Raw genomic sequence first — 17,231 nt, forward strand, 5'->3', positions numbered from 1 at the left:
CTCGATTATCCGGACAAAATTTGCAGACAAAAAGCCGATATTGCATTGACATTCCGGTTTGTTGTGGTATATTTTTCGTTCCATTTGGATGTGTTAAACTGTTTTGGGGTGTGTGGAAATTTAGGTTTGCCATTGTAAGTGAAGTTATACTTTTATCAAAAAGAGAATAATTTTCTAAAGCACTGAAACTGCTGCGAAACTTCTTTTGTAGGAACTTTGCTAAAGTGTTGCAGAATGGGGTAAGGGTACCAGATGTACAAACGCTTTTCTTCGTTTGAATTGTGATTGTTGGTTACTTGCGTGTGATTTTTGTTAGTAAAAATATTGTTTATTAAACATTGTAATTAATAGCATGATCGAATTTTTTTAAGCTCATAGAAACTTGCTTTGTAATATACTAAATATACTGAAGAACGAAGAGAAGAACTTTATTACTTCACATTTCCTCATACAATTGCTGAATGCTTGTATTTATTAATCAGCGCGTCACGCTGATGATTGGACAAGCCGCGTGTTCGCGTAATTCGCGAGTGTTTGGTTTACACACGTTTGTTAGTCGAGTATTTTTGCGCAAAACATCGAGTGCCAATTCGAATGAAAACAAATTGCACGGAAAATGCCGTACGATTTTCTTTCCATTGACAGCACCGTTGTGCAGTGTTTGATTAGCATTAGAGAGTGTGTGCGAAGTGTACAAGCGTCATCACGATAAGGAGTGGGTGCGTGCGCTGCTGCAAAGCAGATGATGTTTGGTACATTCAGCTGGCGAAGGGTGTGCTGAAAAAAGCATTACACGTACGACAAAAGCAATTCCCAACCGATTCTAATCAATGATTTGTTTTGTTGTGCAATGGCTAACAGCGAGTGGCGCAGTGATAACGAGAGTGTAGTGCTTACCTTGAACGCGGTTTTGTGGTGAAAAACAACTGTATTCGATCGGAAATTGCGGGGGGTGCTTGAGTTGGAAAACAATTTTCCACGGAACACATAACACTTCTAGGGAAGAAGATCCTCAGAAGCATGTTTTCCGGTAGTAGTTGTCGAGCGTGTCCCAGCGTTCCGGTGCTGCGCCTTCGAAATAAATCCGTACGGTCGAATGTTACCGTAACGAAACAACAGTTCCGGATGCCGAAGGTCGAGATTGGTGGACTGACTGGTGCAAAGGGTGCTTCAATGTTGGCCAATAGCGGAAGTTAATGCATAGGTATGTATGTATGTACATATATGTCGCCTTGTGGAAGTTGTAGCCATGTGCTGACGATTGAATGATACACATCATATTACGTTTGTGACCTTCGATTCACGTTGTCGAACGGCCAGAAATACGGGTCAGGGACAGCAAGGCTGGGAAACAGATACGGGAATAGAAAAGTGATACAATAAGTACCGTACTTCACACATCATGCGTATTGGCAAATGTAAGCTAATGTTTCGTGCATTGAAACCATGGCGACCACCAAGACTTTTGCTGTAGAGTAGTCGTTTGCTGTAGAGACTAAAAAAATTTGCGAAATAGATCAATCCATTTATCATTCATTGCTATTTTATCCGATTGTCCTAAAATGTGCTCCCGCATTACAGTTGGTTGTGCATATTTGAAGCAGAAAAGCTAGCAAGCTTTTGAACGTCTTATCATGGAACACGTAACAGGATATCGTTCTCATTTCGCTGCATATACACGCAGGATGATGCAGCATAATTTATTCGATTCGTTGTTCGTTTATTGAAATTTGTGTTCCCTTATACCAATGTACAGAGGTTTGTTCACCAAGGTAATAAATATGTATTTTTATACAGCTTTATATTGACTTAGGATTGTTTCGTTTCGGAACAAAAAAAACTAAACAGGTGTTATTTTAATCTTTACTCAAGATGATGAAATTCTGATGATGAATAAGTAGAACGACGAGATAAAATTCGTAACCGGGATGAACGTGATGAAATGTGTTTTCTTCCCTGCATTATCATTTTTCCTCCTTGTGGAACATAGTTTCACGTACCAAACGGCAAAAAATCTTTGAGAACCGGCATTACGTTAGTGTAATGGGGGAAAACGAGGCAGATCCTGCTGGATGCCAGAACGATTATCGATTTTGTCATCATGTTTAATGTGCCGGATAATACTGGCACAGCGCTGCTTCAAACCTGCGAAAGTTAAGGTATTGTTCATTTATTGCAAACTAGAAACGTGAACAAATGGGATAGAGGAAAACTATTCAAAATCCGAAACAAAAGGGCTGACAAATTCAATTCCATCATCGAATGCCGCAAATGGTGACGCCGCATATCTTTTACCAGAGTTGTGGGAAAGTGGAGCATTTGTTTGGATCGCAACAGATCGATTTCGTCTCTACGAAATAACACACGCAAACTCGTTTCGATAACAGAACACTAAAACTATTTCTTAAGCGACTGACATTTAAAGAAATGCAAAATAAAGATAAAACTAAAATGCACAATGTTTCCCCGGTGAGAATATTTTACTTGACACACGCTTTTTACCTTATTGTCGAAGGGGAAAACATTGTAGTTTGACTAGTTTTACTAGATTTGAGCCACTTCACACAGGGCAATAAATAAAAACGTCTTCTGTGATGTCATCTGTCGGTATGCGAGCGCCAGCGAACAAAAAGGCACGCAGAAATGAGCGGAAAGCTGCAAATGGATAAATTAAACAAGTTTATTAGTTTTGTGCTTGACAACTATCAACGTTGTAACCGGCTTACAGAAGTTATTTCAAAATTGTTGAAATCATTTATTTATGATGAATATGGCTCTTTTGATATGTCAAGACATAAAGTTTATCATTTCTCATCAATTGTATAATCTACTCGTTTGCTACTAGTACAAACGTGCGGACAAACACAATTGTTGTAGAACGAGCGCAAGTCATCCTGAACGATAATAGCCATGCAATCGCCTGCGAGAGTCCGTTTTCCAGTGAAGTAGATGCAGTCTGGGCAAGCTATGAATGAACATCGTGATGTTGTCGAGAGAGAGAGAGAGAGAGAGAAAGAGCATCACGAAGCCGGAGAGCCTGTGACATGCTGCGATACGTTGTTGTGTGTTTATACTACGGTTGCTACAACTGGCTGTTAGTATTTTTTCTGCTCACGTTGCGTAAAAACGTTGTGCGCTTTGGACGAGCGGCTCACCGACACGATACGCTTCTGCTTTGGGTGAGTAATCGTAGCACTGGAAAGCTCTCCAGGTTGTCCAACGCACACCGGCATTGGAAAGCCAGTTGATTGTTGACAACTCGCGCGTTAGCATCGTTGCGTTAGTACGCGTCCGCGGAAATAATTCGACCGGTGTTTGCCGTTACTACGGATGGACTGTTCTTGTCTGGAGGTAGTGAATTTGAGTTTTTTTTTGTTTTTGGTGATTTGGATTAGATTTGTAGCATTTGTGTGTGGGACAGAAGTAAGTCTGCCCGAAGGTCTATTTACCTAAACAGGCTCTTATTTGTGTATGCAATCTAGTAAGCGTGTGATGTAACATAAAGTGTGTACTTTTACTTGTTTTCATAGTATTACCCGGTTTTGGTTTTGGTGGAAGCTTAACCGCGTTACACCATTATGAATCTTTGTGAAATTCTGTGGTTTCCAGCGTAAATATTGCGAGCATTCTTTAATGAAATGAATTATGAAAAGCTAACTCAAACCATGAAAGTTACTGTGCAGTAAGTGTTAAACTGTGCATGTTAAGTGGTAGCTTATTTAATACTTTAGTCGAAAGTATAATGATTTAACAACACGCATACGGCCTGGGTGCATATCTTGACCTGACTAAGAACCCGAAACGCAGTGCCAACTGTTCAGTTATGAGTAATACAAGTAATAGATATCCTCAATCATTTGAGGCAAAGAAATCCAAGGTCGAGTAGAAGAAGTAGATTCAGAAAAACAGCGCACTCTTTGACTCACTCAATCATTTGGAGGAATTTTTTGTGCCAAAGCAACAGAAAGTGCCGCATTTGTTGTTGCGTTTGTTTAGTGTGGTTTTGCCACTTTTTTTTTGTATGAAACGTGATAGCCGTCCATGATGCTAATAAGTGTGTTGACAAAACAGTTTTGCAAACACACACACAGTGGCTGAGCACCGTGTTGCCATTCCACATCAGCAGCATAATGATGACATTGCAAAAGAAAGTGTAATTCCAGGATTCAGAATATTCGCCATGCAGCTTTAATTTGCTCTATCTGGCTACAGTTCTATTGGTGAATTAAAAATTAAACAAAAGTACAATATGTTTGAATAAACCAACAAAAGGATATACCAGCAATCAGGATATCAATCCACGATCGCCAAATTTTTTAAACCAGAAAGCATCGAATAGACATACATTTAATGTTCATTATTACATTAATATTCTATGATCTATTCCATTGCTTGGCACCTTTCCAGGTACGGAGGAAGAAACTTTCATCCTTCGGACATTGGACAGTAATTATCAGTAACTTGATTTTTGGATTCATTTTTTGTTTACGATTTCTTACATGGAAAGATCAATAACTTGTACGCAAATGTTAACTATTTAATTACAATTAAAAAGAAAAACCCATCGTCCTTAATAATTCTATGTTGATGCAACACGTGCTCGCTCTGCTGACATTTGTTTACTTTCTATTTGACTTAACGATTGACACTAAGGTCATGACATATAATCACGCTCACTACATTTCGATTATTCCCTGTGTTGTTGTTGGGATCGTTGGTCCTTTGTAGTATGCACAACATTCGGTTTGTTAGATCGTACGTCGAAGTACAAGACCATGAGGCTGTAAAGTTGCTTTAAACACAAAAATGGCGAAGAATAGACGATTAAGTTCAAACCTTCTTTTAATGAACATTTTAATGCGAAATAATTGTTTTCAATTATTTGAAATATGTTACTAGCTAAGCTATTAATTTCCGACAAATTGGTTAACAATGTTCAGACCATTCATTTCGCGAGCAGCCGTGTCGTGTCGTTGCGCATCTGACCTGACATAGTTGATAAGATTTAGCGAATGCCGGCTGTTTCAATAAGTGTTGAACATGGGATTGCACATGGAAGTGTGATAACGAGAATAACGAGGAAGGGTAGTAGTACCTCAAACGACACATATGAACGTTATCAGGACGCTGGTAGATAGAATGGGAAGCTGAAGGCTGAATGTTCGATCGAACGTGCATTAGACATGAAAAACTATGTTCAGACACACATTAAAAAAATAGGTGCCAAAACACATATGGGCGCGGGCAATGATTTCACAACCCTTTTTGCAACGTGGTCTATGCGTTGTAATTTATTCGTTTATTAGAAAACGAAAACATCTTGCATAGAATACTAGGGCTTTTCACTAAATTTGTCCTTCCATGTAAAAAAAATCGGCGCCATGTTTTGAAATTATGTGCTATTAATTACGCATTATCATAAAATAAGACACATTTGGTTTGAGTCAAACCCCAAACCTCATTCGATCGTTAAACGATCGATAGACAATTGTATATCAATGAGACTTCATTCGGTTGCTATCCTCGATTGATGTATGTACAAGTCTTGTTTAAAATCGAAGGATAACTACTTCCTCTGTTGTACCATTCTGGGCCATGGTAAAATGTCAATTTATAAATCAATGAACAAGTATCAAAGTGCTTAAAAAATAATATTTTGTCATAGTAGAGGTTTGTTAATATTTAGCTTTTGATGTGTACCGATGACGTCAAAGCAATTCCAATCGCCGTGTGAAATTCGCAAGAGTTCATTTACCTTCACGAATCGAAAACAAAACACAATTCAAACGTGTTTAGATTCAAGTTTGATTATATTTTTAAGTAAATTTTCTCACGATCTGTAGCGCAGTGTCATAAAAAAAACTGTTTATGTTTCTACCTTGTTACAAAGAAGCCCATAAAATCAAACTCCTAAAGCGTTAAGTTAAGCCTATAAAATGAAGAATCGACCAGCATGGGGCTTGTACCATATCATGAAAGTTCGCCGGGATTTTTTTTCGGGGTTTGTCCCGCCTAAACAAACAACTTTTTGTCAACAGATCAACCACTCGCAATCATTTCTTCCTGTTCTACAGGAAAAAAGTGACGCAATTTTAATGTCCCGAAAGCGCTGCTCCAGCAGAGAGGGAATTTTAAACTTCTTCTTTCCATTTCCATTCGCCTTGACTGATACTGTTTTTGAAGGTCAACACGTCGATCGTGCATTTGCTGTTGCATGTGTTTATTCGCTTTCGATTAAATCCGTCCTTCAGCGTGTGAAGAAGGTGCTTCCGATCGGTGCTCGATGCTAATGCTATGTAAATGGGTTGGTGACAACAAAAAAAACGTAACAGAATCACCGACAAACCGGTATCCGAAGCGCAGGACACGACAAACGTAATGAAACTACCTCCATTCAACCAGTCCGACGAAAGTTTGGCCGGCTTTTGCAGGTGACCAGCAGTTGGCAAAAGTTGTTCAAAAAAGCCGGTTCTTGAATCCGATACGCATTTTGAAAGAATATGGTGCAATGTGATTTGTGTACGGTTGAATGTTTCCTTTCCTCTACACGGTTAGTTCGGTAAGTGTACTCAACGACTGTGTGCCTTCAAATGAGGCCAGCAGCAGCAGCAGCAGCAGCACTAGAAGAAATCAAACATAAAAGTTGAATTCAGGCTAGTGTGTTTGTGTCAAATGATAAGACTGTGGAGGGTGATGTGATTCGACGTAGGAGGTCGGTATGTGTCCTCCTTCATCTATTCTGGAGCATGCTAAATATGCGTTTGCGTGTGGGTTGACGCTAAAGTGTCGCTAATGTTTGAAGTGGATAAATGATCACTTTATTGGCAAAGGACACCACATTCAGGTCTGCCCTGTTTTTTGTGTGTTACACGGTCAGATTAGTGAACTGGATGTATTTCAACTTGTCCGTCCAAATGTGTTTTGTTCCCATTCTATTTTAAAGGACTTTTTCGCCACTTTCGTCACCACGAATAAAAAATTGTCATTGCTAACTTTAACACAAGGAAATACTTACGTACACTTCATTGTGGAAAAATCATCACACTTTTGTACTAACCTACTCGGTAGTGATTATGGCGCCTGGTAGACGGGAATGGATGAGCCTTGTGTTTTGCCTCCCCCTTTTTTCTCAGTTGGCAATATTTCACAACTTTGTAGCAACGATGTAGCATGTGCATGGCCACATATACTATAAATGCAATAAATCATCCACTGTTCCCTCTGTGGAAACGGAAGCTTTTTTCCCTGCGAAAGCGGTGACGACAATTCACACCTCACTATTGATGGCGCACGGGAAAAGCCCGTTTTGTTCCCATATCGTTCCGTTCTAAACGGTACTAATCGGATAGATATATCTCTGCAACTTGTTGGCCCAGTAACGCGAGCAAGATTAAGCTTTATGTCCAGCGTGGATTGTTCAGCTTTTTTTTTTGATCAAGAAGATTCCACGGTATCTGTGGAGGAAGTGCGTTAACCCTGTAAAATGGCGTGGAAGATTCACGACTAACCGATTGCACCACTTGTGGTGGATTTGGGTGATTCACGACATTATGAATAGTAGGTGCAAATTGTCTATTTAGATATTTCGAATTAGCGGTGGTATTATAAAAGCAAAAAGGAGCGCTGAAAAACCGCTTTACCGCGATGAAAAGCAAATTTTGACCTGCTTCAGAAGTTCTGACACCGCTTACGGTAAAGGCGGTCAATTACCAAATGTTTCTTCCAATGATCTTTATCCATTGGATAGGAATTCTTCAAAGATTTTTACTCTTGAACGAAACTCGACTATGGACAGAGTCTATGACTCAGAGGCGTATGTGAATAATGGGAGGATTTGTGTGGTTTAAAGCCTTTTCTTTGATCTTTCTGATAGGTGTTTTGGTCCAGAACTTCGATGTTGGTAGAAGGGTTTGAGACTTCCCCATCCAACAACACCTAGCATGGTGATCATTGTCATTCGTATAAGTCTGTAAAGTGTGATCGTCTTTGAAAGTGCTAGTTTCGACGTATAGTTTACCTAGCTATGTAATTTTAGGTGGCTTTAATCCTTTCCAAAAAAAATCGTAGAACAGGAGCTATTGATTCTTTATCTACGCTATAATCTACAGTTGAATTAAGAATATTTTGTGAACGGTATCGAACACCGTAACATCTGAATTCCTTCTAAATTGAAACTTATCTCTCTTTTTGTATATGGGACAAACAATACAAAATTCGTTATCCAGCATCTGAGTAATAATTTGTTGAAATTTTTAATCCCAACTGTACTACTATTCCTTGGTACCTTAGTGCTTTGTTATTCTGGTACTGGCAAAGTACAGAGTACAGATTACTAAATTGAGGAATCGCAAACATTACTAGCCTTAATTCACAGTAATTTATTTATTAATCGACTAAAAAGTTTATTAGTTTTGATGATCTACTTCTGGATTTCTCCTAACTGTGGTCGCTATCGAAGTTTTACAAAGTTGTACCCAAGCTACTGGAGAGAAATGCCTTTCCACCTATAGGTAAATTTGATGAACAGATAGTTTAATCCTGTATCATACCTGCCATTATATGGTCATCAAATTGCTTTACAGTCAGACCTCCAGGAATGGTTGAAATGCGAGTTAAAGATATATCGTGTAAAGACCGGCTAACAAGACTTCTTCTTTTGTGGTACCATAACTTCAAGAGTTCGTGTGACGTGGCAGATTTTCTAGATTTTATTTACCTGTAGCCAGACTATCCTCAATCCTGCGGACATGGATACGATACAGATGGAATTTGATATACGATCCTATCGTCTAAAAACTAACGACGTTAACACCCTTATCACTAAATCACAAAATAGTAGTATCTTGTTATCATGATTGAAATCATTTTTAGGGCCAAATCTTTTTTTTTGTTTTATGTAACCATTGAGAGTTAAAAAAAGAATCCAAATAGGTACTCTCCCGAAGGAAAAATTATCCTAAAACAAACAATAAGTGCTGCTACTTACATATTTCAGTACAAAGGAATGGTTTCAGCTTACATGTAACGATAAGGTTTGTGACGTATATGGTAGCACGTGCTATTATCTGCTTATTTCAACCAATTTGAATGTTTGTTTACACAACACGGGTGGCAACTCCGATCGCTAGGGACCATTTTCCCAACAAAACATCCCATGGTTTAGGTTTAGTCCAGTGTGATCTTTTCCCGCTTGTTTGTTAACTTGTAATTGTTTTCCAATTGTTGTGATGTGCCCTGCACACACAATATGGTGACAGCTGGGGACAACTGATTCCCCCGTCGTACCACTATTACACCTTGTCAGCTGTTTACACGATCCTGTCCTCTCTTACCCATTCTTCTCTAGAAGGTGCTATAAGGTAAATCACCCTTTTTTGCAGCAAAAAGCATTAGCTTGCATATTGATTGTCTCGTGAGGCGGAAGTGCAGCGTTACTGAATGCCAATTGGCGGTGTTTCAAAATGAAACTCGTAAGCAAAAGCTAGTTTGCGCGCTTTGTGCGAATTCCAAATGACCGCGCTCTCTGTTGACAAACATTTAATTTCGATGTTCACTGGTGGAAGCGAGGAACCATCACCATCACTGTGGGTACGCAAATAATGACCGAACACGTGAGTGTAACGGGCAGCTGCATAATAGCGCATATCATTGCATTTAAAATCATGCCAATAGTGATAGTGTGAGGCAAGGGGTAATAAGGTGCGTGGAGTGGAATGGAACAAACAAGTGTGTAGAATTATTATCTTTTGGAATAGTTCTCGGACGCTTCTCGCACGCATCGCATCGCCTGGGAAAGGAATGCGAAGCTCAAGGCGACTCGTGATGATGGAACGCATACTGTATGCTTTCCGCTTGCAAACCCTTGAATGCCTTATGGCTGTTTTAAAAGAGACATTACCAAGTCTTTTGGAGCGAAAACCCATAAATGTTTTACCCAATTAGTTGTAGTAATAATACACTTTCGGGAAACTTCAATGACACTGAAGAAAATGTACTCTGTTTCCAGTTTCGTCGATATTCTGCGAAAGTCAGCGAGCGGTTGGTCGGTTTTTTTGAATCAATCGATTTGTGATGACTTCTTAATCATTTCGCTCTTACCCGATTGAGCATTTTAATGGTTTCAATTAAGAGCTCAGAAACCCTCCAGTGGAGACACGCGACGACAGCGAATGACGGCGACGACGACTCTGATGGCGTAGATGGTGAACAGATAACGATAATATCGGTTGTTTGAGCTCTCCGTACGGGAAAGGGACCGTTAGTGTATTGAACTTTTGTTTTTATTTACGTGACTGTAACGCGTACACCCATGTCCGTCGATCGCGAGGTCATAATCATTTATGTCATATGTAGTTTTCTAGATTCATTTTCCTTCACGCTTGTGAAACCTATACTGGATCCATAGCAAGAGCGATTAATTGATACCATATTAAAGTGCTGTCCACACATTTTCACACATTTAATCATTCACATAGTCGTCAATCCGCTATTTTTTGTTCTTTCTTCGCAGCAATTAAACGCATATCATAGACTCATAGGTCAAGCACATTGAATCGTATCGTTTGTTTCGGTTACGCGGTTGGTGGATTCTATGATCGATTCGGAAGAATTGGTCGCGGCAGATGGTTTCTCGAGCGTAACGATACACATTTGGTACGACATCTAGGAACGATGTTATGCTCGGTTGTGAAATCGAATCGATCCATCTTGCTAGGCAAAACACAACCGATAGTCAATTCCATTTTGGGATCATCATTTATGACCCTGAGTAAAGGGGCAAGAACAATATAGGAAATATACATACAATGTATACAATATATAATAACTAAAAACTTTTAACATAAATTAAAATGAAAATTAATTTGAAAAAGTATCATTAACTGTTGTTTTTCTATTATTTTTTTTTGCAAACAGATAAACATTCATCATTCTGCTTGCTGCGAGACTGCCTAGCTGCTAAACTTCAACTGCCCTGCAACTGGAAAAGGACAAACCTGCTGCTTCATTGGCGCATCCCTTCATGATCCGCATCGATCCGTTAGCGTTCTCATCGATCGATCAGTCCATCGGCCTTAGTGGCCTTCGAAGTGTGCTAGCGAGCGCATGTATTCGTTGGTGATCATACAGCTGGAAGCAACTGCGAAAGCTGCAAACGTGCAATTTTCTTATGCAAACAGCAAACGAAACAAGTGGAGCCGGTGTTTGAAGCGCTGAGGTATTGGCACGAGAATATTTTTACCAATGGCACAAAATCGGCACTGTCGGCAATCATTCGGTGTTTAAATTGCCGATTCATCCTGTTTACTTTGGTGTTGCTTAATTATTCCCGTTTCCTCCACAACGGTTTTCTAACGGAGGTTTTTGGTGTTTTAAGTTTATTTTCCAAATCAAAATCTTCCACTGGTTTTGTTTTGTGATAGCGATTTGGTTAAAAAAAAGAAAGAAACAACTGATATATACTGCATGTTATGCGGTTTTGTGTAGCGCCGAATTATTTTCATCGTTTTGCTGCTTAGTTTCTGGAAGTATTTGGCACGTGCTTAAATTGTCACCATGGATGAAAAGGAAGTTAACTTCTTGCCGAAACCGAAAATGCCGAAAGTGGGATGCTTCCGGGCGATTTGTGGTAAGTTGCTTTCCCTGTAGATGGTAATACAGTGGCTTAAGTTCGAAATGTGGGCCAAGGTCGAAATGCGATACATACTGTGTCCGTTGTATGCGTGTTTTTTGTTATTGTTACATCTCAATCATCATTCTCATTTCGCATCCTTTCATCCACTCATTCAGCGCACGAAAGCTACTGACCTAAAGGAGTACGGGTCGTCGTTTGTTCTGAAGTGGGAAAGTGAAGTGATGGAATATATGAAAAAAAAAATAGAAAATATATGCCAAAAAATATACTATTTTTGCATTCATAAAGTGCTATCAAGCGTGTACGATAAGCCAAACAAAAACGACATTGCTTAGTGAATCTCAACCGATAAAATGGAAACAGAACGTACACGTATCCGCGACAAAGGTTAGCACGGTTTCATGTAATCAAATGAAGTATTATTTAGTGGGCTAATTGAGCATAACAATATTACTTACTGAAGTGTGTGGGGTGCATGAGGCGGGCTGTGGAATAAACTAACATAAAACGATTACTAATCGGAATGCTTACGGCAAATTTAACATTTTAAATTACATATTGGACGCATGTGTAATTGTGTCTTTAGTAGGGTTCACACATTTCACACACTAAATCACTTTAATTTTAACAATTTGCTTATTTTTTATTTACACAACACTAAAGAATAGTTTATTAACGATTAAAACTTAGATCTCTCGATCGATCAACGATCATGTGACAGGGAATGTTGTGTGTCAATTTGATTTTGGTTGTATTTTGATTGATTTGAACGTATTTGATAACCCCCAAAAAAGCATTCATAATAATGTACAATTCTTTTACACCCTCACAGATCGCATTCCGGCCCGCTTGGTGCTGTACTTTCTATCCTGGTCCGGGTTTCTGGTATCGTTCGTAATGCGGAACGATATCAACTTTGCCCTGGTGGCAATGGTACAGGATCCCAGCTCGAACTCTACCGGCAACGATCACTGCAACACGGGAGATAGCTCTGTACCCTTACTGGAAGAGGGTGACGATTACAACTACACGCTTTCGATGGCCAACGCAACCACAACCGTGCTGCTGGATGGACCTGCCTTCATCGATGATATCAAGTTTGACTGGGACTCGACCGTGCAGGCCGTCATCAAATCATCCTTCTACTGGTGCTACGTACTGTCGCAAGTAGTTGGTGGTGTGGCCACACAGTATTTTGGCACCAAGAATGTGTTCGGATGGTCCCAATTCCTCACGGCAGCTTGCAGTTTGCTTATACCGCACGCTGCGGATTTGCATTACGGTGCCGTGATACTGCTACGATCGGTGCAGGGCTTCGCTAGTGGGCTTACCTGGCCGGCCATGTACGCCATCGTAGGCTACTGGATACCTCCGGTCGAGCGAAGTCGGTTCATGAGCAGCTTCCAGGGGTTTAGCATCGGCATTGGGTTGACATATCCGCTGTGCGGTTTCATCATTGCCCATTTTGGCTGGCGACAGGTATTCTACACGACTGGTACGATCGGTATGGTTTGGTGCGTGTTTTGGTATCTGCTCGCCTACAACACACCCCAGGAGCATCCGCGCATCACACCCGAAGAGCTGGAGTACATCGAGCTAAATGTGAGCGAGGATATTAAGAATGGACAGGGAATGCGCGTACCGTGGCGTCGCATCTTCACCTCGATGCCGGTGTGGGCGATCGGACTGACCACGTTCGGACGCATTTGGGTGCACTACACGTTCATCATGTCCGGGCCGGAGTACATGCAGAAGATCTTCTGCTTCGACATACAGCAGAACGGGTTACTGTCCGGTGCGCCATTCCTCTGCTCCTATCTGTCATCTGTACTGTTCTGTTACGTAGCGGATCTGCTGATGGATCATAAGACGCTTACACTTACCAACGTCCGCAAGCTGTTTACCGCCTTGTCCCAGATCGTGCCGGGTGTGCTGGTGCTGCTGGTTGGCTACCTAGGCTACCAGATTGTGACGGTGCTGATATTGTGGTTTGTCGCAGTAACCTTCATCACGGCGTCGTATGCAGGCGCAATGGCTAACATCGTCGACATTGCCCCGAACTTGGCCGGACCTGTGCTGGCATTTGCTCAGACCATCCACATGACCGCTTCCTTTCTACAGCCGCTCGTTACCGGTTTCATGGTGACTGATTCGGTACGTCCAGTTCACTTGTCTTGTGGAAAGAAAAACACGTTTTAATGCTCTATCTTTTCTCCACAGCAAAACATTAACCAGTGGTTGCACGTGTTTGGAGTATCGTCGGTGGTGGCGATCAGTACGTACCTTATCTACCAGGTGTTTGGAACGGCGGAGATACAATCATGGAACTATCCCGTTCCCGATCCGGAAATAACATCTTCGGATGATTCGGCCGTGATTGCCAACCAGCCAATGATTAAGGTTGAACCAGGCCTCAAATTTGACGACGACGATGAAGACGACGATTGAAGAATGGAAGGGACACTACTGATCGATACGATATTGTACCGTGTTTCGGTTTTCTTTGCACTCGTGACAACAAATATTGTTAAACAAAAGATACTTATAAGACGAGTGATGGGAAGTTGTAACAAAAATTCCACTTAAATTTTAATTAAAACTGATCCGGAAGAGCACTAGATATGTAATACGTTAGTGAGGGAAGAAATATGTGATTAATTCGATAATGAAACGAAAGGAGAGAAAGAGAGATAGGGAGAGAAAGAGAAAGAGAAAGAAACCGTTAAGATATGGATGTGAAATGAAACAGGAAATCAGGGAAAACTTAGAACGGAAACGTGTGTTTGTGTGTGTGCGTGTGATTGGAAGTTTGTGCAGTATATTTGTATGTAAAATGGAGAAATAAGAAGGAGAAAAATGAAGAATGTTATAACCGAAATCACAATAGAATTCTGGCGGTGGTCAATATTGCTGAACTAGATTTGAAATCTGGCCTTCTTATACAGAGAGGTTTGATTTAGTCGAGACTTGAAGCTACCGTGTCATGCGTTATTGACTATAGTATTCGACTGGCCCTAAACTAGGTAGTTTATCGTTAACATAACACATTGGTGCATACTACATTTTGCTACTCCTTTCGCTAAAATGTAAGAAGTGCATTGACAAAAATAAGTTTAGCGGCCACATACTTCTTAGGAAATGGGTAGGAACAGCGCACACACACACATACGCATGCACACATATGTGCAAAGTTGTGTAAAGTTTACCTTTTTTACATTGCCAGCAGCAGAGCAGATGAGCGTATTTTTAAGTATCTTTAGTTAACACTTAAGGATAGCTATTCTTTGTGTAAGCGACGATCCATCGAGAGTTCTTTTTGTTGCAGTTGTTGATTTCTTTTGTCAGTTATTATTTACTGTACGTTATTTCCTTTATTGCGTTACTCTATCTATTTTGTTTGTTTAGTTGTAGTACTTTGTTTCAGTAACCAGACAGCATTATAATTACTTTAGGCGTAAGGATGAGTGCACATCTACGATAGATGATAGAAACAAGCAAATAAGGAACGGGATGGGGAGTTAATGGGGCGGTCCGATGGTTTATGTGATAAACGGTGCCGATCCACACGGCAGGACTGGGGATCAAATCCCATCCGGACCGTCCCCCCGTAGGAAGGACTGACTATCCAGCTACGTGGTAAAAATAAGTCTCGTAAGCCAGATATGGCCGGCATGACCTCACCCGTCGTTACGCCAAGAAGAAGTAGATGGGGAGTTAATCACACTGAATTTGTTATCATACCACTGGCCGCCATTCGTTGTCTTATTGTTGCAATTTTGCACCGACAATAAGCAGCAAACAGTTCCATAATATCGAATGCCAACGTGGGGTAGTATGTACAAGACATACAGTTATCCATATCTGTGTATTCAACATCGACCTTTACTGTTCTCTCCCTCCCTCTTATGGGAACTCTGTTAAACTATACGTGCCTATATGACAAACAAAAGAGAGAACATCCCCCGTTTTAGTAGTATGGTAAGGGATACTTTTCATCCTAGTAGGAAATAGGAAAGAAAGGGTAGGGAAGCCTGTACGTTGCATTATAAACTTTCCGTACTAAAATGTAAGACTAAACTTTAAAATGAACCAAGTTGTGGAAGTTCAGAAAAAAAAACAAAAACATCTTCTCATAATGGTTGATCACATTCTCGAGAAACACTCGATAGGTTAAATGGTGCACGCGTTAGTCGAGTAGTTGTATAAAGGTGGATAACTATAAACTCCGATCCTTTATGGTGACGTTATGGTTGATGTTAAATCAGTACACTAACGATGCAGTTGGTACCAATTTGTGATCTCAGTCAAAAGTTTCAAGTGAATAGCTAACGGTCGCAAAATAATAACTGAAACAAATACAAAAAAAAAACACGAACATCCTTCGGATTATTACCTTATGTAATACCTTAGAACTTATGAATAATAGCAATAGCTATGTTTAGAGTTATTAAATCATCTTGCAGCAGATTGGATACATTATGTATGACTAACCTTCGGTTCGCTAGACCGATAAAATGAAACTCAAACGTGTGAAAAAAAGAAAAGAAATAGAAGCATATAAATAGAGAAAGGAAGAAACAGATGAAAAATATATAGAAACATTGCAAAACATATAGAGCACAAACATACTTGCATAAGTTGATGTGTAATTTGAAATGTAAACGAAAGAACGGAGGAGTGAGCGATACACTATCGCTTTATTTAAATTTTATTAATGAAACAAGTGGAGGTAATATAAACCATCTTTCTACATCTGTTCTTTATACGTATGTGATCATTGTGCAGCATTGGAAATCTGCCACTAATGGCCGTTAGTATCATATTATTGCCATGTACAGAAGATTGATCTATACTCTACGCGTAATGCATCAAGAGAAAAGACAGTTGAAAATCTCCAATCCTACGATCAACGACTATTGGCAATAAAGTGGCAAGGAGGCACTTGTGGACCATTTTGCTTCAAGTGATGGCGACTTCAATGATTGAAATTAGATTTTTATTTCGTACCCCAGGTAGCTCTCAAATGCTAGAAACATAATCAGATTTATATCTGCGGCAGCATGCTTAAAATAAACCAGACTAAAACGCGAAGCCGCAAGGATTCAATTGAGGATCAATGCAACGGTGCTTGCTAGAGGCACCTGGCATAATAGGATTAGTCTGGGGAGCAGCGTATCTGTTAACGGTGACGAGTTCGAGGTAGTTGAGGACTTTTGATATCTCGATACGATCGTAACTTCGGGCAACAACCCAAGCAGTGAAATCCAGAGGCTCATTGTTACGTGAAATCAGGAGTATTTACTACCTACTTATCGTGTGCCACAACCGCATCGTGGTCTTAGCCTGCTGCAGAAGTTCTCTGAACTGCTGGCGAACGCATCAACGCTATCACAGTAAAATCACATTGCACCGCGATACGTTTGGTCGGTCTCTACGGCCACGAGTCTTGGACATTGCTGATGGAGGACCGGGAATTAATGAGCTTAACTGGAACAACCATCCCTACGGTGGTAAAGGCTGTCGGAGATTGGATACCGTCAGGAATGAAGGAGGCTTGGACCGAATTTCCTGGAAATGGATTGGCAATATTAGCACTATC

The 17,231-nt window shown here is 40.4% G+C and overlaps 1 protein-coding gene and 1 long non-coding RNA gene across 8 annotated transcripts; one reads left to right on the top strand and one right to left on the bottom strand.

The window, feature by feature from the left end:
- Positions 1–41: 41 nt before the first annotated feature.
- On the top strand, positions 42–16,260 carry LOC125763019 (vesicular glutamate transporter 3). 7 transcript variants are annotated; one of them, XM_049425717.1, is made up of 5 exons: positions 42–134; positions 862–1,204; positions 10,915–11,626; positions 12,465–13,786; positions 13,853–16,260. In XM_049425717.1, the coding sequence occupies exons 3-5, from the start codon at positions 11,554–11,556 to the stop codon at positions 14,078–14,080; spliced, it is 1,623 nt and encodes a 540-aa protein (XP_049281674.1). In that variant the 5' UTR covers positions 42–134; positions 862–1,204; positions 10,915–11,553; the 3' UTR covers positions 14,081–16,260. The 7 variants fall into 7 exon arrangements, with proteins under 7 accessions (XP_049281674.1, XP_049281679.1, XP_049281673.1 ...); XM_049425722.1 differs by lacking the exon at positions 42–134 and adding an exon at positions 11,788–12,019 and having other exon boundaries at positions 730–1,204; XM_049425716.1 differs by lacking the exon at positions 42–134 and having other exon boundaries at positions 730–1,204.
- Positions 2,155–2,840, bottom strand: LOC125763027 (uncharacterized). Its single transcript, XR_007418297.1, has 2 exons — positions 2,727–2,840; positions 2,155–2,655 (listed from the first exon to the last, which is right to left on the bottom strand). It is a non-coding gene; the product is annotated as an uncharacterized LOC125763027 (long non-coding RNA).
- Positions 16,261–17,231: the final 971 nt, after the last annotated feature.

The sequence above is a fragment of the Anopheles funestus genome, chromosome 2RL (assembly GCF_943734845.2).
Source record: "Anopheles funestus chromosome 2RL, idAnoFuneDA-416_04, whole genome shotgun sequence".
Taxonomy (NCBI): domain Eukaryota; kingdom Metazoa; phylum Arthropoda; class Insecta; order Diptera; family Culicidae; genus Anopheles; species Anopheles funestus.